We start from the raw sequence: 26,301 nt of genomic DNA, 5'->3' as shown, positions 1-26,301 counted from the left end.
GATCGGTAGTTTATGAGGTAAACTTTTTCCCCCAGCTCTCCAAGTAAGAAATCAGTAATAATAGTTAAACAAAAAAAAAAAAATCAGTTCCATATATAACTATCCCCAACCCCAAGTGACTCAATTTGGACATTTGTTTCATTAGCAAATCAGTTCATACACTTTGTTCATACACTATCCCCTGATATTTGTTCATACACTGTTATTTATTCACTGATATTTGTTCATACACTTTCTTCACTAGATAAAAAATTAGTTTCATTAACTATCCCCTGATATTTGTTCATACACTTTGGGGATAGTCACATAATATTTGTTCAAATCAGTTCCATTATTCAACAATGGTTCAAATTAGTAGTTGTCCTTAATTTGGGCATTGTGTTAGGGAACTGATTCATTATGTTTGTTTGGGCATTGTGTTATATAATCATTCTAAAATCATTTAATTGTTATTTCATGCAAAGTGGAAGAATGGAGGTTGATTCAAATGTTGGTGACAATCCTTCAGTAAATGAGGGTGGAGAAGTTGAAGAACCTAAGAAGGATATGTGTTTTAGCTCAATGGAAGAAATGTACACAGTTTATGCCAAATATGCTAAGCATGTTGGATTTTCTATAGCTCATAGAGCACAACATTTTGGAGATGATGAACAATTAAAAAACTTTGCAATTGAATGTTCTCGGGTGGGGGAAAGAAAAAAGAAATCAGAAGTCAACTCTCTGAAGCCAACCCTCTGAAGCCATCTTTGTCCACAAAAATTAGTTGCAAAGCAATGGTACAAGGTAGTGTACAAAATGATGGGAGATATAAACTAACCACAGTTAACCTTGAGCATAATCATGATTTGATTCCCACTGACTTACGTCATTTTGCAATGAATAAGAAAATTCTTACTCCTGTGAAGAGAAGATTAGAAATTAATGATCAAGCAGGGATTGGGGTGTCTAGGAACTTTCATTCAATGGTTGTTGAAGCAGGGGGATATAAGTCATTGACATTTGATGAGCGAGATGCAAGGAATTACATTGAGAGAGCTAGAAGATTGAGGCTTGGGAATGGTGATGCCGAATCACTTCAAAATTGTTTTATGAGGATACAAGCACATAGTGAGAGATTCTTTTATATGATTGATGTTGATGAGGAGTTTCGCATTAGAAACTTGTTTTAGGCTGATGCAAGGAGTCGAGCGACTTATGAAGCATTTGGAGATGTCGTTTCATTTGACACAACTTATCTGACGAACAAATATGACATGCCATTTGCTCCATTTGTCGGAGTTAATCACCATGGATAGTCCATTTTACTTGGTTGTGGATTGTTATCTAGTGAAGACACGAACACATTTGTTTGGCTATTCAAGTCGTGGTTAAGTTGCATGTCAAATCATCCTCCAAAAGCTATCATAACTTATCAGTGCAGAACTATGCAAAATGCAATAAAAATTGTCTTTCCACAAGCTCGACACTAGCCATTGGTTTGTGTGTTGTGGTGAAGTTCTAAGATCATCAATATTGTTCAATTGTCAATTATCAATTTAGTTCTCAACACTAGCCATGGTTTGTGTGTTGTGGTGAAGTTTCAAAAATTCAATATTGTTCTCAACACTAGCCACTGGTTTGAGTTATAAGATCATCAATATTGTTCAATTGTCAATTGTCAATTTAGTTCTCAACACTAGCCACTGGTTTGTTTGTTGTGGTGAAGTTTCAAAAATTCAATATTGTTCTCAACACTAGCCATTGGTTTGAGTTCTCAACACTAGTCAATTTAGTTCTCAACACTAGCCACTAGTTTGAGTTATAAGATCATCAATATTGTTCAATTGTCAATTGTCAATTTAGTTCTCAACACTAGCCATTGGTTTGTGTGTTGTGGTGAAGTTCCAAAAATTCAGTATTGTTCTCAACACTAGCCACTGGTTTGAGTTCTCAACACTAGCCAAGTCTATCTATGTTAACAATGAGATGCACTAAGACATATATTCTTACATATATGCTCACGTGATATGCACTAAGACATCAAACACTGTGGATGAAGCTAGTTATAAGAATAGATAAGTAAAAGAGAAAGTGGATTGGATGATACTTTTATCTTAAATTCTCATGTTAAGTACAAGATGGCCAATTTAAATCATTCATTTCGTAAAGTATTGTAACCCTTTCTACTTCTGATTATATGTGTAACATAAGCTTCTGTAGATGTTCTTAAAGACTCTGTAGATGTTCATATGATCTAACTTAAGGGTCTCTTAAATACTTTGTAGATATTCTTCGCATAGAAGTTAATTATATTCCTAAGATGCAAACTTTGAAGTTATTGGTAAATAGAGCTATAAAAAGAGCCTAGCAGCTCCTTAATAATTCAGAATTTTGAACTCAAACTTGGAAAATGTTTTTCTTACCTGTTTAGTAAAGCAATTCAAGATGATTTTGAGCTGAGGTCTAAGCTCATTTAACAGTCATTAACGAGTCATTACAGATTTGGATTGGTTTTTCACAACCTATCAAAAAAATTAAAACTGTTATTCAAATCAAAAGGCCATTTTGATTGAGGAATTTTATCAAGCAGATGGTAGGGTAGGCAAAGTAAAACTCCAAATCAAAAGGCCAATCTGATAAACAAATCAAAAGCCCAAACTCAATTCCCAAATCAACATTCCTAAATCCAAACATTCAACCCAATTTCTTACTTAACATACGTAGATAAATTTATACACAGCCCTAAATACATATACATATAGATATATACACGCACGTACGCAGATAGATAGATATACACGCACGCACGCAGATAGATATATATAAGTAGCTATACATCTTAATCGTACTTCGTAGAGGGAAAGAGAGACAGTCTAAGTCGAAAGTCGGGAGGTTTGCCTCTAAATCGTACTTGGTTGGATGAGAGGGACACTACAACAAAAACATACTTTAGTGGCACTACACTAGTGGCATATTTTTAGAAAATGCCACAAAAAATGATATTTAGTGGCACGTTTTTGAAAAATGCCACAAAACGACAAACATAAAAGGCTCTAGTGACATTTCAAAGAACAAGTGTCACAAAACTATAACAAAAGCATACTTTAGTGGCACTGCACTAATGACATATTTTTAAAAAATGACACAAAAATGATATTTAGTGGCACATTTTTGAAAAATGCCACAAAACAACAAACATAAAAGGCTCTAGTAACATTTCAATGAACAAGTGTCACAACACTACAACAAAAACATATTTTAGTGACACCATACTAGTGGCATGTTCTTAAAAAATGTCACAAAAAGAATATTTGGTGGTATTTTTTAGAAAAATGTCATGGAGCCACAAGCATACAAGGCTCTAGTGGCATTTCAATTAAAAAAAGTGTCACTTCACTACAGCAAAAATGTCACTACAAAAACTTTTTATGAATATTTGCAATGGCATTTTTTAAAAAATGTCAGGACACTAGGTAGGTGTAAATTACTTTTTATGGCACTTAGGTGAAAAGTGTCATAAACAAATATTTTATAGCATTTTGAGAAATGCCACTAAGCTAAAAACTTTCCAAGATTATAATGACATTTTTGCAAAAACAAAAAATGCCAATATATTTTCTAAATTTTTAAAATGCAGTAAATGATTAAAAATAAATGAATTAAACTCAATATACACTACAGGAAAAAGCATATTCGGTGACTAAATTTCCTGACCAAAAAAATTTGGTCGCTGAAAGATATTTTCGGCGACCAAAACAGCATTAGTTGCCAAAAGTAAAACTTTTTCGCGACTAAACAATTTTAGTAAAAGTCTACAATTGGCGACTAAAACTAAGTTTGGTCGCTGATTATATGGGTTTTAGTGACTAAAAAATTTTTAGTAGCCCAGAGTAAAGTTTTTTGGCGACTAAAAAAATTTAGTAGCCAAAAGTCTATAATTGGCGACTAAAAATAAGTTTGGTCGTTGATTATATGGGTTTTACCGACTAAAAAAATTTTAGTAGCCAAAAGTAAAGCTTTTTGGTGCCAAAAAAAATTTTAGTAGCCAAAAGTCTACAATTGGCGACTAAAAAATAAGTTTAGTCGCCAAAAGTGGTCATTTTTAGCGCGGGAGAACTAAAATCCTAAGGCGGGAATAAATTTTTTGGTGACCAAAATTTTGGTAGATGAAAGTGCATCTTCGGCGACCAAATCCGATTTTGGTCGACAAAAATTAAGTTTTTTAGCAACTAAAAAACAATTAGTAGCCAAAAATATAGAATTGGCGACTAAAAAATATTTTTAGTCGCCAAAAGTAGTCTTTTTTTTTATTTTGGTAGTAAATAGTTTATTTTACATAAATTAGGTTCAATAAAATAATTATGTTTATACATATACTTTTATATTAATATGAATGTATGTACTATATAAATAATATATGTTGCATATATAATCATGTGGTGCTATAGAGGTGTAGTGGGAAAAGTGTGGTGTATAAGGTTTATGGTGCGGAAGGTTGGCAGTTCGAGTCTCCGCAAGAGCGGATCAAATTGTTCTACAACGAATTATCGTCATGAATGGCACTTGATAGCGTCATGAATACTGCCTACCATGACATTAAAGTGTCACTGAAAGGTTTTAGTCTTGATGGTGTAATGACACTTACAAGTGTCACTAACTCTTTTTTTAATGGCGCTTGATAGTGCCACAAATAATATTTACCATGACATTAAAATGTCATTGAAAGTTTTCAGCCATGATAGTACAGTGGCACTTGCAAGTATCTACCGTGGCTCTCGTATCTACCGTGACACCAATAGAAGTGGCACTTGTTCAAAATGCCACAAGACCAAAAAATGTCATTAGAAGAATAATTTTGTAACACTTTCAAATGTCACTAAACTAAGAAAATGTTGTAGTAGAAAACAGAGACAGAGAGAGTCAGGAGTCTGGTATCGGGAGTTCAGCGTCAGAGTCAAGGGAAGAAGAGAGTCAGGCGTCGAAGTGAATAGAAGGAGTTGTTGCCCTCTCGATCGTCGAAGTCAAGGTTTTGGAGGAAGAGAGATCTATCTGTGTTTGGGAGAAATTTTGAATTCTCAAGTATGGGATAATTGACACACGTGCATATCACGTGACTTTCCACATCAACTAGGGGTGCTAGGGGTCAGCCTAAATTGGGGGTCCGGAGCATTTTTGTTAGACAAAATCTTGAAAATGACTTCAACTTTATAGTACCTTTTTGTTCGTTGGATTGATGAGTTGTCCATGTCCAACTAATACAATTTTATTTTATTTTTTTGTTAATATAGTGTTAAAAGGCCAGTTATATCATTACAAAAAATTAAGATTTTACGTATCAAAATTTAGAGATAAAATTATTTTTTAGGAACCAAATAATTTTATTACAAAAAGTGTCGTCATTATATTTTTAGCAACAAAAATTGGACATTAGTGATGATTTATTATCCTTTTGGGACCAAATTTTTTTGTCTCAAAAGATAAACTATTTTGAGACTAAATTATTTTGTCCCTAAAAATTTATTTATTAGTGACATTTTCAAAATTTTGTCGCTAAAAGCCTTGTTATTTACTTTCGGGACGATATTTTAGCGACTATTCTCATGACGATTGAAATTGGTCCCTAAATGTGTTTTGTAACAAAATTTTTACTTTTAGAAACCAAAATATTTGGTTTGTAAAACTCTTATATGTTGTAATGTATGGTATGCTTCATTCAATAAGTAGTAACAATTTTTTTTTCGACATTTACACACAAATTTTAATTTATAAACTTATACTTCATTCAATCCTAATTAAGATTTTTTTAGACATTCAACTCCTATTAAATTTTTAATAGTCAGAATTGCCTTTCAAATAATGATTGTTCACCATTTATGATTATTTATAAAGGAACATAATAATTTGACATTTATTTTGATTTTCAAAACTTTAAAATATCAACTTTTAAATTGAAAAAATTAGAAAAAAAAATTATGTGCAAAAAAATAAAAAAACCTAATCACCATGTTTGTTTTCAATATTTTGAAAACACTTTTCAAAAAATTCTACTTTCTTATTTTTCATAATTTTTTATTATTTTTACGGAATTTTTTTAATATTTTAAGCAATTTTTTTTAGTTTTTAGACACACCTAACATAAATACACTTAAAAAGTATAATTTTTGTAATTTTTTTTTAAAAAAAATCACTAAATACCAAAAATATTTAAAAAAATGAAAATTTAGTATATTTTTCATATTTTTGTGTATTTATTAATTTTTAAAAATATTTTACTTTTTAAGTACATCTAATAAGGTGTATCTAAAAAAGTAAAAGAAAATGCTTAAAATTTTAAAAATATTCACTAAAAATAAAAAAAACTCAGTTGTCAAAAAATTGAATTAAAAAAACTGAAATCAAACACACTATTTTTTTTTTTTGAAAAAAATGAATTATTTTTTTGTACAAAAATAAAAATTTTGTGTTTATAAAGGAGCAAGATGATGGAACATTGATGTGCAAAACTAAAAAAAAATTTAAAATGAAAAAAAAACTAATAATGTTCTCAGTTTTAAAAACGGTTAATGTTCTTGGTTTTATTGAATAGTTGAATCAAACGAATAAGTAGGAGGCAAAAACGTTTAATCTCATGCTCGGTTTTTTTATCAGTTAGTGAAATAATTATCTGGAACATTACTACGTAAACTTCATAATGTTCTTAATTTTAAAAATTGAAATAAAAAAAATTTGATAATATTCTCAGTTTTGAGCAAGGATCCTCTAGAGTGATTTTTTCCTAAAGTTTCCTAGAGTGCTACATTGTGTGGTTGAGATTTACTAGCAAGTCACATCAATTTTTCTGATGTGACTTGCCAGTAAATCTCAACCACACAATATAGTACTCTAGGAAACTTTAGAGAAATTTCACTCTAGAGGATCCTTGGTGCTCAGGTTTACCCGTTTGGGGACTTATTTTTTTAGCCAATTAGCCAAATAGTTACTAAATTAGCCAAAAAGCCAACAATCCATACCAAAAAGTTAAAGATTCTCTTTTCTCTCTACTTTTTGCACATTTTTTCGTAATTAGCCAAAAAGTCATCCCAAATATACAAGTTTTTTTTACCTACCTTTTTAGTCAAATAGCCAAAAAGTTACTAAATTAGCCTGTTTATTGGTTCAACAAATTTTAAATAAGATATGAGTTATCATATTATTTGTAAATAAGATTTTTAAGTAGTTTTAGCAGAAGTAGTAACAATTTTGATATGACCTAATTTTACTTAATCACGCCACAAAGTGACTTTAATTATGAATATATATACATAATTTTGTTGATAAAAAAAAAAATCAATATATACAGTACATATCTTCTAATATCTATATGCCTTAATTTGATCTAAATTAATGTCTTGCCGTCCTATTTTCATACCCTTATGTGAAAATGGTGATTTTCTATTAAAAATGGATAAATTCCATCTTATTTGAAATGAGGTACAACCTGAGTTTCCCCAGATTGTGAAAGAAAGGGTCATCAAAACATTAAAAAAAACAAAAAAACTTGGTGTTATCCCTTCCATTACTCGACCCACTTGGCTAAAAATTTCTCCAAATTAATAACATATATATATATATATATATATGATGATGATGATTTGAGGGAGAGCACTAAATGATAATTTGATATAACAACCAATCATGGTGGTTGGTTTATTATCCCTAAATAGGCTATTAGTAATTATCAAGTCTTTTCCGTGTCTTATATATATTTATATCTTAAATGATGTTGTTTCAAAAATGATCTTGACAGTCCAACCAATGATTTGTTAACCAAGAAAATAAAATGCCAAAAACGTTATAATTTTACACAATTTCAAGGTATCTTCACATATTGTTGTATATATATATATATATATTTTGTATATCTATCTAGATTAATGACATCCCTTTGATTCTTTGGAATGATGGTTTGCATTTTCCTTCATTAATTAAGATTTTTGTTTGGATTTTATGCTACTGTTGTCCTTCAATTTATTTATACGTTAGTGTTTTATTATATATAATTCTTTTTAATAAATATACAATAAAACTCAAAACACCTCCAAAATGTGAGAGGAAAACTCATGCCTAGTCAGTATGAAAACCTCTCACACAATCTAAGAGGCTAAGGCCATGTTTGTTTGGGTAGACATGAGCTTGGGATTGGACTAATAGTTCAATAAAATTATTAATTCAATATTTGGTTAAACAATTGAAGTACGGATTAATTATTTTAAACTTGACTATTAGTTAAGATAGGATACATAATCCAACGGATTCGTAATCTTAAAACTATTAGTCATGAGAAAGCTAATCCAGTTCGCCCAAACAAACATGGCCTAAGTGAAACAAAATACCCCTACACATAGATACAATCTCTTACAATTTGAGAGAACATGACAATATTACCAAAGATGTAAACCAAGGAGGCTTGTAGAGTGTCTCTTTTCCTTGTTTTGAAGAAGAACTTGGTTGTTTTATCCAAAATCTTTGAACTTGGTTGGTTTGGTTTGATAGGAAGGAAGTATTCCTCTAATCATCTCTCTCCCTATCTTGAGGTTTACTATCTTTTTCCTTTAATTTTCTCTTGTTTTCCTCCATATTTGTAGAAGAAGGAACAACAAAAGAAGCTCCATTTTTTGCCCCAAGACTAGTTCACTGATTATTACCCCAAGACTATTTACTTTCTGTGTGCAATTTTTTGTTTGTTTTTCATATTTCTAAACTTTATTGTTTAGTCAAGGAAAGGGAGAGCCACTAGTTTTGAGAGGTGGACCGAGTTGTAGGGGAGATGTTGGGATCAAATTCATGATGAAACCGTGTTTCTTTGTCCAAACTTCTCTGTCCTTAGCTTCATTGGATTACCCTTTTGGGAGCTTTCCAAACCACACAACTTAAAAATCTTCACAAGTTGCCAAATGAAACTGGAGAAAAGAAATAAAGAATATCAAGAATGTCTCCCAACCCTCAACTAGGTATTCAAGTTTGCCCAACCTCACGTTTCCTTGCTTTGTCTGGTGTTAGTTACTGATGGCTTTGCTCTATTGATTTTTCTACAATTCTCTTTCATATGAGGTGTTTGTTTGACTGAAATTTTAGCATTTTTCTAAGCCAATTATGCATTTTGACTTGTGCTCCTCAAGGTCAATGTGCCTTATCCTTTCTAGACAACTGTATTCAGTTCGTCACTCTTATATACTCTAATTTAAGAGGTTAGGAGAATGTAATGGTTGATAATTTCTTTCTCATTGTAAGACACTTTGGTGTATGGTTCATTTCTTTCTCTCATGAAACTCTTTATTAGGTTCGTTGGTTGTTAGATTGGTTGTTTCTTCCCCATTATAAGGACTCTTTGTTAGGCTACTTACTCAACTTTTAGATGTAATTCTCTTTATATTATAAATGATTTTCTATTGAATGATCGAAAAAAAAAAAATTTATACTCCTTAAGACTTTTTTGAAATTTAGATTCATATTACATATTTTTCATGTTAAAGTGCTGTTTAAAATTGCATAGTGGCTCAAACTAATATGAGAGCATCGTTGTGGGAAAAAACTTTTAATTTTCTGTCATTGTGGGGATTGTATTAACGGTTGGTTTGGCATAAATAATACAAAAAATTAAAAAGTCACTATCCTATTTAAGTCACATCATCTTATTTAAATCACATCAACTCTCTAACACATCACATCAAACCCAACCCAAACCCAACCCATATAAGCTAATAAGTAAAAAAGTACACTTTTTTAGAAAATCACAAACCAACTCTAAGTTGTTTAACTGTAATAATTATCATATTTATAATTAATTTTTTTTTAAAAACTAAAATTTTTAAATTTAACTCATTTTTTAAGATAATCTAACATAACAATTTCGGAGTTAGAGTTAGTGGGGCTTGTTTTTAGTTCTATTTTAATGATTCAAATAGTTTATTTTTAAAAATTTCGAGTAAATATATATTTACAAAAAATCTAATTGATCGGATATCGATAACTTTTTTTCATCTAATTACATTCATATTAAGTTTTGTACTTAAAATTACACTTATCATTCATTTTCTTTATTTACAAATGTAATTTGATAGAGGATGTATCATTATTTGTACAACTTGACTTTTTATAAATATACTTAACTTGACATTTTTTGAGAAAATAAATAATTAAAATAAGACCCGAAACGAACGCATACAACAGGTGACTCCACATCCCATAATTTCATATTTTTGGACCCTCTCTTTGGGCCCAAAAAAACTTTCCGGGTTCCGGGTTCGGATCCGGTGCAGAAACGTGATCTATTGACTAGTTCTTCTGAATATTCCACGAGAATTGACCGACCCGGATATATTCTGCGTTCCTTCTTTTCTCTCTCTCTCAAGAGTTTGAGAGAGAGGGCCAACAATGAAGCTCTCGGAGAGCAATGCCCTCTGTTGTCGTCTTGTTTGGTTTGCTCTTCTTGTGAGCATTTTATTGGCGGAAACGGCTTTAAGCATCAGATTTCCTGATCGGATCTCTCAAGTCCCCATTGACCCACCCAAACAGCCCCTTAAATCAGCTGTTTTCGCTCTCGGAAGCTTCTGGAGATCTGAAGCCGTTTTTGGTTGCTTGGATGGAGTCGTACGGACAACTGTTGGTTACGCTGGTGGATCTAAAGCCAATCCCGAGTACCGAAGCTTGGGTGATCACGCCGAGTCTGTACAGGTTTCTCTCTCTCTCTCTCTCTCTCTATACGTATACGCAATGGTCCGTGTTCAATGACGTGTGTGGGTTCATATTTTTGTGGAACTTTCTGGGGGAAAAAAGAGATTCAAGTTTTGTATACTGGAATTTTCAACATTTGGGACCATAGATGAAAAAAAATATACACTCAATTATGTTCATTCCATTTGTATGACACAAGTTTGAGTTGAATTTCAATTATGAATTAATTGATTGGGTGGAAATGATTAAACTCAAAGCTGGTTGATGTGGAATCACCAGGCCCATAAGCAATGAATAATTGTATGTAGACATGCCAGCAGACAGATTTCAGATCAGTGGCTAAGTTTATGAACATCAATAATTAAATTCTTAAACTTTGAAACTCACCTGTTTCCAAAACTCCTTCCGCTCTAACCAAATCCCCTTCCATAAACTCCGCCCATGAGACTGCCCCACTGTATCTGTACACCACTCTGCCCACCCCAAACCATACTTAGCCACCACCCCCTTCCTCCATAACCGCTCCCTCTCTCCCACAAACTGCCACAACCATTTCCCCGAAAGAGCCAAATTGAACTTTATTAAACGCGGGATTCCCAAACCCCCATTTTCCTTCAAAGTACAAATCCGATCCAAGCCACTAAATGACAGTGACAACCCTCTCCCCCTCCTCCCCATAAAAAAATCCCGCTGTAATTTCTCTATCCGCTTAGCAACTAATGTTCAATAACAAGTTTTTAATATGACTTCCTTTTGTTTGCATGGGTTGAATGTTCATTGTGCCATTCTTTATTTTAGTTCAACTAATCGATGTAGATGGCAACTGTGAGAAGTAGGTGGCATTACATAGTATTTTTTTGTCATTTTGAGTTGTTTTGGACATCAAAACATGACAATGCCAAAATATGGGGTAAATCCTAAGAAACATTGACACGTACCCTGGGTGATGTATGCATGTCCATCACGTGTTGGACATGGACAACCGTTAGACAAGCATTAACCGTGTGTCCATTTATATGTATATATATAAAAAAATTTTGGCATGACACTTCCCAAACACATCAAAGAAGAAGAAAAGAGTGAGTGTGGAGGGAGAGAGAGAGAAGAAAAAAAATTGGCTCTGATTTGCATTAATTGAATCAAGCCCTAGTGATCTAATAGAGAGAGATCTAGGGAGAGAGAGAAAGAAGAAGAATTAGTCCTAATTTATTTCAATTAGGTTGAGCCCTAGCAATCTAACACAAACACACACACAAACACAACACAGTAAGAAAAAGAAATATCAGTTGCACATTGAGCTTTGGTGACCAACAAAGAAGGAGGAGGAGGAGGAGGAAGAACCAACCTGGAAGCTTGTGACTGGTCTTTAATTGGCAACTGGTTTCACTTTTTCTCTGTCTCTCCATGTGATAGATTGACTTTTTTTGTTTTTTAAGGTGATTTGTTGTCACATATGCACCACTGTCTCAGTAGCCAAGGTCAGGGGCGAAGCTATTCGTTGCAATGACCCCTCTTGATTTTTATATGGTATTGTGTATAGGACCTACTCTCATACATTATAGTCAATAAAATTTCGCTTTTCCCACCTTAATTTTGGATTTTTTTTATGGTACAAGACATTATTTTGGAAAAGTTTTTATATGGTGTAGGTAAAAGACTTTACAACTGGCTTAATATAATGACTCTCCTACATTATAATCATTACATTTCACTATTCATGCTTTGATGTATGTATTTATTAAGGAAAGCTTTGACATGTATTTTTTAAACTGACTTCTTGTGACAATGAATTTGATATTTTTTTTATTCCAACTGGTTAATTATGGATAATTACTTTATGACTCTATATTCATTGTGTTATTATAGAAAAACTCTTAAAGCAATGCTTCACTCTATAAATAGAATAAACGGTTTGAAAGGAGCGAGATAAATTTACAATGGCTATAGCCCTAGAGCTCTCTCATATGAGATTTCTCTCTATTATTTTTTAGGCAAACATGCATTTTTCCCCCATCTCATGATCTCAACTTCTTCTAATAGAATTTTAGGTTTTTGTTTTAAATATTTATTATATATAAGGGTTTGTTCATTGTATATTTTGAGGATTTGAGCACGTGGAGTTATGTCTCAAATAGAAAAAAAAAAAAAAAAAAAGGGGACATAAAGTGGGCAAAAAAAAAAGGGTGGCCTCGTTTTTGCTTTGGTACTATCAATTTCCATGAGCCTAAATCAATTTTACGTGTTGTTAGAGATGATCATGTGCAAAACCCAAGGGAGATCAGTGTAATTTACCCAAATAAAAAAAGATGCCTAAAGCAATTGGCAACATAACTCTCATTATTTTTGTAATTAATATAATAATTATATATAATTAAAAATTCAATTAAAATTATAATTTTCCGTTGTGTTGTGTCCTTCTTTAGGCATTTTCGTTTTAGGAACCTTAAAGCCTACTACTTCCGATGTGTTTAGGAATAGAGTTTCTTACAAAAGATATCGCTACTTCCGTTTCCTACTTTTTCAACACATAAAATGTGAAAAGTAAATAAGTTCTCATTATTTTTTATGTAATAAAACTTATAAATATGTGTAACAAAAAGAAGAAGAAGAAAAATTGAATAAGTTATTATTTGTGATGTATTTATATAAAAATTTCTTCTTATTTGTGACCATGTCCTTATTGTGTCCATGTTCAAATATTTTGAATTTGTTGTGTGGGGCTTGCCTGGATCATGTTGTATCCATGTTCCGTGTTTGTAGTTTCTTGGATTGGGGACTGCAACTAGCCCATGCTCTGTGGCATGAAAATCTTTGAAGGGTGTATATGGAGTGCCATTTTACAGAATAACCATGTCAATAGTCTATGTGATTTTTTATTCTTCTGTAAAAGGTCAAATGGAGAAAATGACTACCGCTTTGACACCCTTTCTTTTCTATGGTAGCATGGGGTAAGGCCTCGTATCATCCGTTATGTTTAAGTTTATTTGCTTCGTGACATTAGCATAGGTGGATTGGTGAAACTGTGAGCACCTTTGTTTAATTAGTCCAATAAGGCATTTATACTTTCTAAGTGTACAACTACCGATTTGCAAACAATGTTGTCGATGTACTTAAGATGCAACTTCCAGACCCCATCATATGGGGACTAAACTGGGGAGTAGTGTTTTATTATTAATTTCTTTAGAATTTGCCCATAAACTACAAATAATTGTGGCATTACTAGTTGCTGGATTTTAATACTATCCAAGTTGTGCTTTAGTGTTCCCCCCTCCCACAGGGCCGAGTTGCATTATTTTGGCTATACTTCGAGAATTTGTGCATTCTTATTATCACAATTCTTAAGGTGAATGTGGTTGATGACATTTTAATCCTCTGATTGCAATTGACAAAATGTCACTTTCAAGAAACGTTTAATATTTTTGTCAGTTATATTCTCTCTGCCACTATATCATTTACTATCAGTGGGGCCTTTGGAAAGTCATTTCAATTTTGCAATTTATCATATCACTTTACTGTGTTCAACATGTCAGTCTAGGAAATGTTGTACCCTTAACAACTTTCGAATGCTACTATTTGTAATCAGGTCTTGAATAAGATCATATTTCTGGGAGTTATTGATGTTGCTTACCCAAAATGGATGGGGCAATCCTCCGAGTATGCTATTTGCATGTGGTATTGTTAGGAATGACTTCAAAAGAACATGCTTGGCATTAATGTATGTTGACTTCAATCTTTGACAAGTGACATTTGTAGAATGCCGTGTGGGAGTGAACTGGCTAGTCGCCTTCTAGGAAGATTGCTAGACACCACCGAAGGTGGGACAAGAGAATGTCAAGGACTGTCTTGGTAGAGAGAGAAGGTGGCAGTGGAGGGCTTGTGTGCTGAAGGAGCAAGGATATTCAAGTATATATTAATGTCTCGTATGCATGGTGAGTCCCCATTATATATGGTGGTGAGCCAGATTGAGTCAGTTTAATTTAGGACAGGTGGCTTAACCCCCTTTGGCTAGGCAAAATGGAGGGAAACTGGGTCAACCATGTAGCCTCTAGTGCAGGCATGAAAAATTCATCATATGTGGACAGAGAGTAGGTATGATACATCCCATTTTGGGCATGTCAAAAACATTAGTGCTCTTTGACTATTGAGGTACCACATCTTGGTCAAGGTCTGTCTCTCTCTCAGACTGGTTTGAGCACACCTCATCCCGATGGGCAGCTCGGTGATCACCCAGACAAACCCTTGAACTCTAGCCTCTAATCTATAAGTCCTCCAGTGGTTCCAAGCAAGGTACCTATTACTGCCAACCTAGGTAGCATAGGTGGCGTGTCTTGATTCTTCGAGAATGAGGGCCTCGCTCGGTGGGATTGTTATTAAGCCAAGCAATTGACTAAGGCTAATGTAATGCGGCACCAAAATGCGACCGGGCTCGATGAATGTGAGCTTGGCAATGGTGCTTAACCTAGATAATTGGCTCGCGCGTTGCCGTGTGGAGTTGGCATGTGGTATGCGAGGCTTGTAGGAAAAGACAGTGGGGTTGAGTGCGGCGTTTGGTGAACTGAAGAATCGTGTACCTACAATCTTCCTTGGCCATGACTGAAGTAACCCCTACCTGCTGGGGAGCTAGACAGGAGGGGCCTAGACACACCCAGAAAAATGGGGATACTGCACATGGGAGAACTGCTGGCTCGCCTTCAAGACTGGCCCCACTAGGGTCCTAGCAAGCAGAAGCTGGGAGCATAGGTGGATGGGAACTGCATCACCCCCAAGTAGACTCGAACCCAGAGCCAATTGTTCACGAAATCCAATGGAAGTTATCTCCCACCCGCTAGGCTACCACCGTGGTGGTACCAAGGAGCTGGTTATTGATCTTTCATCGTGGATTCTTGTTTAAAATTTAAATGAAATTTCAGATGAAAATAATTTTGCTTTAATCAGTTAATGCTAATGAATGGGGCACTGTGCTCAAGGCCTTGTGGCATAGTGGCAAGACATTAGTGCTTGCAGGGAGAGGTTGGGAGTTCAACTCCTAGGTGTTAATTTAACAACTAACCACTAACTTTCGCCAATAAATATATTTTTCTTTTGAATAGGGAACTGTGCCAATAATCTTGTTATCAATTGATCTGAAGTATCTTTTTATCAAACTCTCTGTTATTTTCTTTGTTGACCTAGATATCGAAAAATTGATTGATTCTCCGTAGCCTGTATTTTTTACCCTTTTGTAAATGAGTGGTTCATGGAGTTGAATTTTACTTTGCACTGTAGTTGTTTTTTTTTTTTTTTAATTATTATTTTTTATAGGCTTTTTGGGTTTGCACTTTATGTCCACTTCATATACTGTGTAGGGCATGTTTCTTGTCCATCGATACTTTTATGGAAACTTAAATGATGTCTTTCTTCAATTGCTTGTGCAGATTGAATATGATCCTAAGCTGGTTAATTTCAGGCAACTTTTGGAGGTCTTCTGGTCCAGTCATGACTCTAGACAAGTTTTCGGGCAAGGTCCTGATGTAGGGAGCCAGTACAGGTAAAATTGGTGATTTTCACGAGAGTAATGCTTTACATAATCCAATTTCTTACCCCATTTTCTCATTTCTATACACACAGATTGTGTCTAGGACTCTAGAAGTGAGAAAATAGGGTAAGAAATTGGATTGTATAGCATTTTCTTTTTCATAATTTCTTTGTGTCAAACCTCATTCTCACCCAATGGACTACTGTATCTCTATAGGTCTATTATCTTCACTAATGGAAGTGAAGAATCCAGACTAGCTGCAGTCAGCAAAGAAAGAGAGCAGACTAAGTCAAAGAGCAGTATCGTAACTACACAAATTCAACAACTTGGAACATTTTATCCTGCAGAACCTGAACATCAGGTTTAGTATTCTTTAATGTGAACAGGTTGGAATTCCTAAGCAAAACTAACTCGTTAATGTGGTCCTATTATGAAACAGATAAAACAACTGAGATTTGGGCAGCAACAGTGAATCCTGAAATAATCATAGCTGAAGTCATTAACCATGCTCTTTTTTAGAACAAAAGTTTAAAAAATAAATAAAAATAAATCAGGTCAGGGAGCAGAAAATGAAGTTGTTGGATTGAAAATGAAGCAGCAAATGATTTGATTAAGATTTTGTTTCAAACATGGTACTTTGTGATTCTGTCAAATGCTAGTTTTGTTTTCAAATGTCTCAAGAAGAGCGGATCTGAATGTTTTTGCAATTGTTAGGAGGAACTGGTAATCAATGTTGGAAGGAGATTAGTTGTCTCCTAAGAAGCATGGACATGTAAGAAGGTGGCGTGGTGTGTTAGACACCGACATAACATGACAAATATGCCTTACTATTTTAAAGAATTTTCTAAACTCATATACGCTTTAGACACATGGATAACACGTGTCTTATTTAGACACATGAAATACATTCAGGTTTGTATAACTTCAGAATTCAAAAAAACACAACTCAAATACTTAGAATTCAATGATAAAAGCAAAACAACACAAATTTATACTTAGATTTTAATAAATGTTATATTTGGACTAAATATTCGTATATATATATGACATTATAATTGTTTATTCTTATATATGCCAAACTAAATCAAACCAAACTAAGCCTTAAATCCCATCAAATGGGGTCGGCTACATAAATCCTTCTTTTCCACGCGGCTCTATCAAGGGCTTATTCTTATATATGCCAAGTATAAATCCTTCTTTTCCACGTGTTGTGTCCTACATTTTTGTGTTGGCGTGTTGGTCTCTGTGCTTATTAGGCTGTCTCCCTTTCGAAAACATGTGGGGCAGGACTAAAGAAAGTTGTGGTGTGGAATCTCAACTCTGTTCATTTAGTTTTGTGGCTTTCACAGCTGCCCGCCCTTTGCCTGTTGTTTAATAAACACAAGGCATTCTGATGAAATCTTAGATTTAGCATTTTAAAGTTTTTATTTTTCCTTGTGAAGAAATATTTTACTTTTCTAATGAGAGACTGGCCTACTTGCCCTGATGATACAATATCTGCAGAAATTTGAGCTAAAACGAAACCCGTTCCTTCTTCAGCTGATTGGAAACCTGCCGGAAGTTGAGCTTGAGAGTTCAAGCCTGGCAGCAAAACTGAACAGCTATTCAGCAGAGCTTTGTCCAACTAAGATTCAAAAGCAGATCGATGCGAAGATCGACAACATTATTAAAAAAGGTTGGCCCATTTTAAGAGAATTATAGTTAGACAAATCCATTTTCTCAAGTTGAAAATATTTAAAAGAGGAGTGTTGTAGACTTCAGATTCAATTTGCTTCAGCCTGACGAGATGATATACATTGATGTATAGTGTTGATTTTGCTTGTTCAGCCTGAATTGCAGAGTTTTTTTGCTGTGGGGTAAAGGAGCTGAAAACTCTTAATTGGGGATGTGAGTATGAGTGGTTCTTGAACCTCATTTGTAAATTTTGTTGGTAAAACTATGCCATTCTTTTGTAAGATTAGAAGGAAAATTGTTCTGTTAAATGAATTTATGACAAATTGTTGTTCCATTTTTTGGTACATTTAAAAACATCAAATTACGTAGTGGGGTTGTTGAATAGATTGATGTCGGAATTTGAACCTTACAAGTCGGGTATTGAATATATCGTTTCTGGGATTCGAATCCATAATCTGGAGCAAAACTTATGTGCTAGCATCTTCAGACTAATAAAATTTTGTTTAAATTTAATTTGTTTATGGGTTTTGTTACTTATTAAGAATACATTAAATCATCTCAACTACTTACTATCAGAGAATATAGGAAAAGCTATATATGTATCTTCCTAGAGATTAAAATACATTTTTCTCCAATTCTTTCTATTTCAACATTATATACTTTTCAAATGTAGTCTATTTATTTTTTAAATATTTTTTTATCATAAAACTAAATGCATTTATTTTTAAATGAAATTTCATTTTAATTTTTTTTTTTAAAAAAGTCCTCTATTTTCAATCATAATTAAATTATATGGTGTGAAAAAATGAATCTAAAAAAAAATAAAAATAAGATAAGTGAATTTAAAAAAAAAAAAAAAAGAAAGAAAAATGAATCTAAAAATTAAAAAAGTTAAAGGAAAATGAATCTTAAAAAAATAAAGGGCATATAATTTTTTATATTTGTTATAAAAATACAGGGCATTTAAAAATTAAAAAAAAAACTCAAAATTTTATTTAAAAATAAATGCATTTAGTTTTATGATAAAAAAAATATTTAAAATATAAATAAACTCTATTTGAAAATTTTATAATGTTGAAATATTTTGGAATAGAGAGAATTGGAGAAAAGGATACTTTAACATGATTACATTTAGAGCCCGTTTGTTTTCAGAGATAGAATTGATGGAATTGTGAGTGAGAGAATTGCTAGTGAAGGGATTAAGAAAAATTGTGTTTAGTAGACTAGTAATAGTTCATGTTTATTTTGAAAAATAGGAGTAAGATTAATCATATAAAATTTCACAAATACCCTTTACATTATTATCAAATTTGGGCTTATACCAACTAAAGAATAAATAATTTTTTACTCAATGTTATTCTTCTTCCTTTTTAATTTTTTTTTTTTTAATATTAAAGAATCCACCTATCAATTTTTTTTTTACTCAATGTTATTTATTTATTTATTAATATTAATGAATCCAACTATCAATAAATTTTTACTCAATATTATTATCTTTTTTTTTTTTTTTGGGCAACTATATATTAAAGAATCCAACTATCAATAAAATTTTACTCAATTATTTGTGTTTAATATTACATGAGCCATATTATGAGGAGACTAAAAAAAATTATGTTTATTTGTTATATATTTTAGTGAGAGTATTAACTATATGAAATACCATACATACCCTATGGTGTTTTTGATATATTTTAATATTAAAAATTATATTTTTGTACTATATTATTTTATGTTGATATATATTTTTTTAGTATAAATATAAAATGAGGGACAAAATATTACACACACTCATTCCCCTCTTTACACATTTGTTTCAATAAATAATTGGTTCGAAAGTAGATTTTCGAAAATAAACAATTGGTTCAGAAGTAGCATTCCAAAAATAACTTGTTCGGAAGTAGAGTTTCAAATTTTTTTTATTTTTTCGACATTCAACTTCCGAATGAGTTTATTTAATGTTCATAATAATAATTTCACTTGAAAATAAAATTATAATAAAAATAATTTTTATTAAATGTGTGTAAAAAGGGGATTGAGAATGTGTAAATAGAAGCTCCCCAATACCACCTCTTCCATGGGATCGCTAGTCCCTTCCTTAAAGGCCTTTCATAGTCCAATGAAATTCTTAATTCCATAGTCATTTTCCAAAATAAACGTAATTTTTTGAATGTTACCTCACTACTTGTCCCAGTCCCACCCTCCAACTTTGGAAACAAATAAGGCCTCGTAGATTTCCATATCTCCTATAACAGTAGAGATAGTTGAGATGATTTAATATACTCTTAACAAATTTGCTTAGCATTAACAAATTTGCTTATTTATATAACAAACGGCTCATCATTGTAACAAACGCATTCTCTCGCCTACATGATTGATTGTGAAAAGTTTTGATTAGAATACACATTAGTTAAATTAAAGTGATTAAAATAACATAAAAAATAGATTTTATATATATATATATATATATATTGTGGGGAAGTGGTTTGAAAATATTCTTCTAATCCTGGGGAACGCTCGTAATCCTCTTCTGGTCACTTGAAAGAGAATAAACATTCCGGTCGGGGGTACCGGAATTAGCACTCCGAAGGGCAAGTTAGTATTTACACTCAAGGATGCTTGTACTCTAAGTTAAGAACAGTAATTCTCACATACCTCTTTCTGCCTAATGTTTCTCCTATTTATATCTTTTCTTCTTTGGGCCTCGGGATTAGATCCCTTTCCCACCTCGTATTCGGCACATTTTATGACTGCTCGATCTTCACTCGGCCCCTTGCTTGATCGGTCATTTGGCCGAGTAGGGTTGGATTTGAGCTTTCGAGCCCTTTGCCGAATGCTTCGGAATATCGACTCTCCCAGGTTTGATTATCCAGAATCTCTATGACTCTCAATAATCGGCCCCCACAATTGCCCCCCAAGCACTCCATTATCGACAATTGGCTGGAGTGTTTGGCTTTGAACTCGAAGAGTCAGAGTCGAAATTCGGCGGCTGACCATTTTCCAACGCAAATGTCTATGCACACGCTTCTCGGTTATCATATCAACTTCCCGCCTCTTCGTACACTTCTATTTATTGTGATTTAAAATTTCGACGTCTTTTCAAACGCATACACGCTTTTAGACACTCATCACTGGACTGCCTTCCATACTACCTCTGCAACTTCCTACTCTGCTCTATCTCCTTCGCCTCTTGTAAGTTCTTTCCTCATCTGTTTTTTTTTTTTTTTTTTCTTTTTGACTTATCATAATCCTTTTGGCTGAGGAAAATGGCGAATCATCTAAAAGATCTCCTTTCACCGCATCGAATTTCCGGTTTCCGACGCCATTTTTCCATTTCTGATGACGTCCATCTGTCATTCGTGACAGACAGCACCCTCGATATGGAGAGAGTTGACAAAACCACGATCGTTTTCCCTCTTCTATCAATCGTAGAGGGTGGGGTCCGCTTCCCCCTTCACCTACTCCTTAGGGCCGTGCTTTGCCACTAGGGGTTAATCCCTTCCCAACCCAACGTCAACTTCTTTAGGATCGTGATGGGGATTATTGTTAATCATATTATTTAATTTTGATGATGTCTAAAATATATTAGTTAATATACATATTATTTGACACAAATTATTATCTTTTTAAAATATATATATTTGTTAAATATTATTTAAATAAAATAATATTATCTTTTTAAAATATATATGTTAAATATTATTTTAAATATTTTCAAAAACTTTACTATTCACTTTTTGAAAAATAGGGTTAATTACTATTCATCTTTTGACAAATCGATTAATTATCTTATTTTGACAAAATTAATATGGAGTGGTAAAATATATTTAGTTTAAAATCTTTACAACATATACAATATTTTAAACAGGACATATATTTTCAGATCCATCATAAATATTATTTATAGAGATTTTTCTGTATGCAAAATCTTGATCAGAACTTATATAACATTATATGCAGAATACATCACGTGCGCTATTAAATTTTTTACATTACATTGATTATATCATATTAAACAAGAAGAACAAGATGGAGTTATATATATATATGCGTATATATATATATATATATATTATAAACTAGATGGAGAAAATTATTTGTTTGTTTGACAGTTGTGAACTTTGTATTAAATTGTTTACAAAAATGGTGGCTCCATGTTTGAAATAACAAAAAGAAAAAATCAGTTTTATTTTTTATCTTTTGCTGACTATTCAAAATCAAGGAAGTGTGCTTATGTAAGCGATGACATCAAGAGTGTGCTTATGTAAGCGATGACATCAGGAGCGTGCTTATGTAAGCCATGACGTCAGGAGCGTGCTTATGTAAGCCATGACGTCAGCAAGGAGTGTCCAACGGGTATATTTTTGTGTATAAATAGAAGTGTTGGATGTGGAGAAAAATCAAGAACTTGAAGAGAAAATATTTCTGTGAGCTCCAAAATTCTGAGTATTCTGCTCTTTCACTTTCAGATCTAAGTCTAGCTTTTGTTCTTACACTTTCATATCTACTCTTTGTGAGAGAATTATTGTAAAAGAGGGTTCAATTACCACTTATTCTTATTCCTTATTTTTGTGAGAGATTTTGTAAGGGTAAGGCATTTATTGTTGAGTGAGGCTCAATAGATAAGAGTAAGTCCTGTGCCAAATCCACAAGTTTGGTGGTGTATTTATTCAATTGATAGTAAAGAAATTCTCAAGGAGGTTCCTTGGGGAGTGGATGTAGGCCTGGCGTGCCGAACCACTATAAATCGCAGTGTTTGATTTTCTCTCTCTATCTCTTCTACTTTTATATTGATAATTATTATTCTATTTTTTTTTTATTTATAAAAATTCTGAATATTGTGTTATTTTTAATATTGTGAAATTTTTAATAACCCAATTCACCCCCCCTCTTGGGTTGCCTATCTGGGATAACAATTATCGCGCTAAACCGCCGCCTTAGGCTTAACCTTGGTATTCCCGCTATTCGGCATTGCTACGCCTTAGCCAAGTCCTCTGGTCGGCACAGGCGTTATTTCCTTAGGGGCCAAAGACACCGACCATCAACTAGTGACTATGCTTTCCAGCCCTGGGAAGCGAGTCGATGATGTTATGGTCGTCGTCCAAGGAAACTGGGAATTCAGCGAAGGTGAGGATCGCCTTGATCGTATTCCTAGACGGAGGGGCGAACCAGGTGGCCGAATGTTTGCTTTTATTTGTTTACTTGTTATGTTTATAAAGCTTTATTTTCGAGACCTCATGGTTTTGCTTTTGCAGGAAACGATTTGAAAAAAGTGCTGACCTCGACCGATGACGCCATCCTTTCGGAAATCAAGACTGCGCTCAAATATTTCAGCCGACGAAGTCTTCAGAAGCAAGGAAGGGCGGCCCACGTTCTGCTCCGCTACGACCCGACTTATACAACCCTTTCGGCGTCGGAAAATATCCAAATTCCGGAGGGTGAGGAGTTTCTTACCGCCTTTATCTTGACTGATTTCAGAAATTTGAGGCAAATCGGTTGCGAGGGATCAGATTCAGAGTGGCCGGAAGTAGCTAACTCCGCCGAGTCAGACCAATTCGAAATTGAGGTTGACGAGGCTTTGAAGTCAGCATTTGAAGAAGCCGGCCTCAATTCGGCTGATCCTCCGTCCACTTCGGGTCGAGAAGACTGTGCGCTTGACAATATTTTTCACGGTCTGGAAGACCTTCCTGGCGCGTTCCCAGAAGATATGGCCCGGTTGAGCCTAACTAAACTTGCCAAGAAGGCGAACGCGGAAAGGCTGGCTGCGCGGCGAAGGGCAGAAGAGATTCGGACTGTCGAATCTCAATCCCAGTCCTCTTTGCCTGTTATCGAGCGGACGACAAAGAATGGAAGTGCCGAGGCAGAACCTTTTATGCAGGCAAGTGTACAGACTAAGCAAAGATTGGAGAGACGCCCTGCTAATGTCAATGCCGGCTCAGAAGAAGACCATGCCGACAAATGACCTCGCTTGGATAAGTCGGATGTGATTATGCCTTTTGTTATTCAGCCCAAGATAAAAAATACGCCGATCTCTTGCGATGCTTCGGTGATCAAAGATCCAGCGGTTACACTCAGCTTGGCGACGTCTGTTTCGCTGCCTGCTGACAAGGCAGCTTTTCGGGTGGAGCCTGATCTAGTTGCAATTGGGTTGGCTGCGCAATCGACTCTTTTGGTATATATCTGGACTTTGTCTTTTTTCTTTACGCAAATATTATTTTGTTCTCAAATTCCTGTTTTGCAGATTGTCGGAAGGATAGCCGACATGGGCCGTCGCTATCATGATGCCGTCGAGCTAATTGGCCGTTTACAAGCAAAGGTTGAGGGCCAAAGGAGTAGGGCGCAGTCGGAGGGTGCCCGTGCTGAGGCCGAGACAGAGAGAGCCCGCAATGCCGAAGAATTGAGATCGGTCGCCGACAAGAGAACGGATGCGAGCGACAACGCGCTAAAGTTGGCCCAGGAGGCGATCTCTAAATTGGAAGCTGGGTTGGCAGAGATGAAGGCGGCGAAGGAAACAGCCGACCTAAAGGTTTCCAGCGCATTCGATGCTAGGAGAAAATCAGCTTTTGATGAATATGTAGACGAAGTTCCCAAGTTTGAGAATCGGGGATTTAAACACTGCTGGTTCAAAGCCCTTGCTGCTGCTAATGTGTCATTGGCTATGCCGATTTCGTATGAGCAAGTGGATGTTGAGCCGCTGGAGTCTGGCTCCGAAGGCTAACTTAGGCGGCTCTTGTTTTTGTTTTAGAATTTGCTTGTAATTTTCAGCTTTTTACAGGCTTTTACTATTACTAATGAATGGAATTGTGCCTAATTTACTTAATAAAAATTCACTTTGTGCTTTGCTGTTACTAATGAATGGAATTGTTTGGTTGCTATTTTGGATGAAACATTTTGTATCCTTGCTGACTATCTAATTAGGCCGTTTTAGTAAGGCAAAAAGTAGTACATGAAGTGGTTGTGGCACATATCAATCAGCATGGGGCCAAAATGCTTGGCCAATTAGATTAATAAATTTGCCCTTGCCCTAGTGTAACAACCCTCATACTGTTTACCGATTAATGACTGATTGATTACCGGTAAACATTGATTACCATTAAACTGAACTGATTATGACTGATAATTGGACTGGTTAAAGTACTGAACTGGCTGACTGAAAACTGGGACTGAATTGACTGAGTGTGTATGTTAATTTGTATTCTATCTGTTTGATTGATTATTTGATCTGTTCGTGTTTTATGTTTAAACTGCTAATTGAAGGCCTTATCGGCGGCCGAACCGGGAATTGGTTAGTGTTCTAGGATCCTTAGAATTAATGTGATTTTATGATATAATTATCTGAAAACTGATTAGGTAGGATTAAATTAGGTTGAATATTGACCAATTTCATAGTTTGACTTAATTACTATTTTGCCACATGAGTGGCCCACTACCTAGTCACTATTAGAGCCTTGCACACTTGAATCAAAATGTTTTCCTCAGCCTTCTTCCTTGTCTTGCCGACCTTAGAGCGAGAGAGAGACTTGAGAGGTAGATTTCATCTCACTTTGCTTGGTTTTGCTTGGAAATTTAAGAGAATTGAAGCATAGATCGCATATTTGAGCTCCTAGTCTCCTAATTCAAGACTTAGGTAAGGATTTCATCTTTTCATTCTTGTGTTTGAGCTAATTCTTGCATGGTCCATGTTAAATCATAGAGCTAAGACATGTTTTAGTTCATACATGTTGATATAGAGCATAATTCATGTATGCATGTTTGAATTGATGAGTTTTGAGTTGAGTTCATGGCAAAATTGTACATGCATGTTCATAATTATGTTAAGTCCATGATTTCACCATGTTTTGAAAAGAATTGGCTCCTTAGAGCATCAAATTGGAGCTTCAAAATGATTTGAATTCATGCATGTTTGCATGTTCATATTGTTCTTGTTATTGACTTGAAAATGGTTTGAATTAAACACCCTTGGGCTTTGATTTCTTAAAATTGAGCTTTGAATCATGTCATTCTTTATGTTTACAAGTGTTTTCTGGAAATTCAGCCCAAGAGGATCGGTTTTGATGCATTTGAACTTGGTTTTTGGCTTGGAGGTGCAATCTGGAATTCCCAGATTTTGCACTTCCGCTCGAGCGGGGTAATTGGCGCTCGAGCGTAGAATCCGAGCATCCAGTATCTCTGCACTGTTTTTCAGTCCGCTCGAGCGGAGTCATGTGTCTCAAGCTCGAGCGGGCGTCGAGCGGAGATTTCACCTATCCAGTACTTTTACAGTACGCTCGAGCGGGAAAGTTTACGCTCGAGCGTGTACCTTTGTTGCATGACCGCTCGAGCGGGGAAACCTGCGCTCGAGCGGGACTCTGTTTTCTGTTAAATTCTGAAACTGTTTTCTGATCACATTTTTGCATCCTCATCCCATTCTAGGCATTCTTAGA

General features: G+C 34.4%; 2 protein-coding genes across 3 annotated transcripts; both read left to right on the top strand.

Annotated features, from left to right (window-relative positions):
* Positions 1–773: 773 nt before the first annotated feature.
* On the top strand, positions 774–1,169 carry LOC145824294 (protein FAR-RED IMPAIRED RESPONSE 1-like). The gene has a single exon (XM_082923926.1). The coding sequence runs from the start codon at positions 774–776 to the stop codon at positions 1,167–1,169; it is 396 nt and encodes a 131-aa protein (XP_082780052.1).
* An 8,930-nt stretch (positions 1,170–10,099) lies between these two features.
* On the top strand, positions 10,100–18,215 carry LOC114294495 (peptide methionine sulfoxide reductase A5). Of its 2 annotated transcripts, XM_028238631.2 has the most exons (5): positions 10,100–10,692; positions 16,107–16,219; positions 16,424–16,568; positions 17,711–17,882; positions 18,035–18,215. In XM_028238631.2, the coding sequence occupies exons 1-5, from the start codon at positions 10,393–10,395 to the stop codon at positions 18,037–18,039; spliced, it is 735 nt and encodes a 244-aa protein (XP_028094432.2). In that variant the 5' UTR covers positions 10,100–10,392; the 3' UTR covers positions 18,040–18,215. The 2 variants fall into 2 exon arrangements, with proteins under 2 accessions (XP_028094432.2, XP_028094431.2); XM_028238630.2 differs by lacking the exon at positions 18,035–18,215 and having other exon boundaries at positions 17,711–18,030.
* The last annotated feature ends 8,086 nt before the right edge of the window (positions 18,216–26,301 follow it).

The sequence above is a fragment of the Camellia sinensis genome, chromosome 4 (genome assembly GCF_055761805.1).
Source record: "Camellia sinensis isolate YWXY chromosome 4, ASM5576180v1, whole genome shotgun sequence".
NCBI classification, from domain to species: domain Eukaryota; kingdom Viridiplantae; phylum Streptophyta; class Magnoliopsida; order Ericales; family Theaceae; genus Camellia; species Camellia sinensis.
The sequence above is the reverse complement of the archived record's forward strand: the minus strand, read 5'-3'. Positions and strand labels throughout refer to the sequence as shown.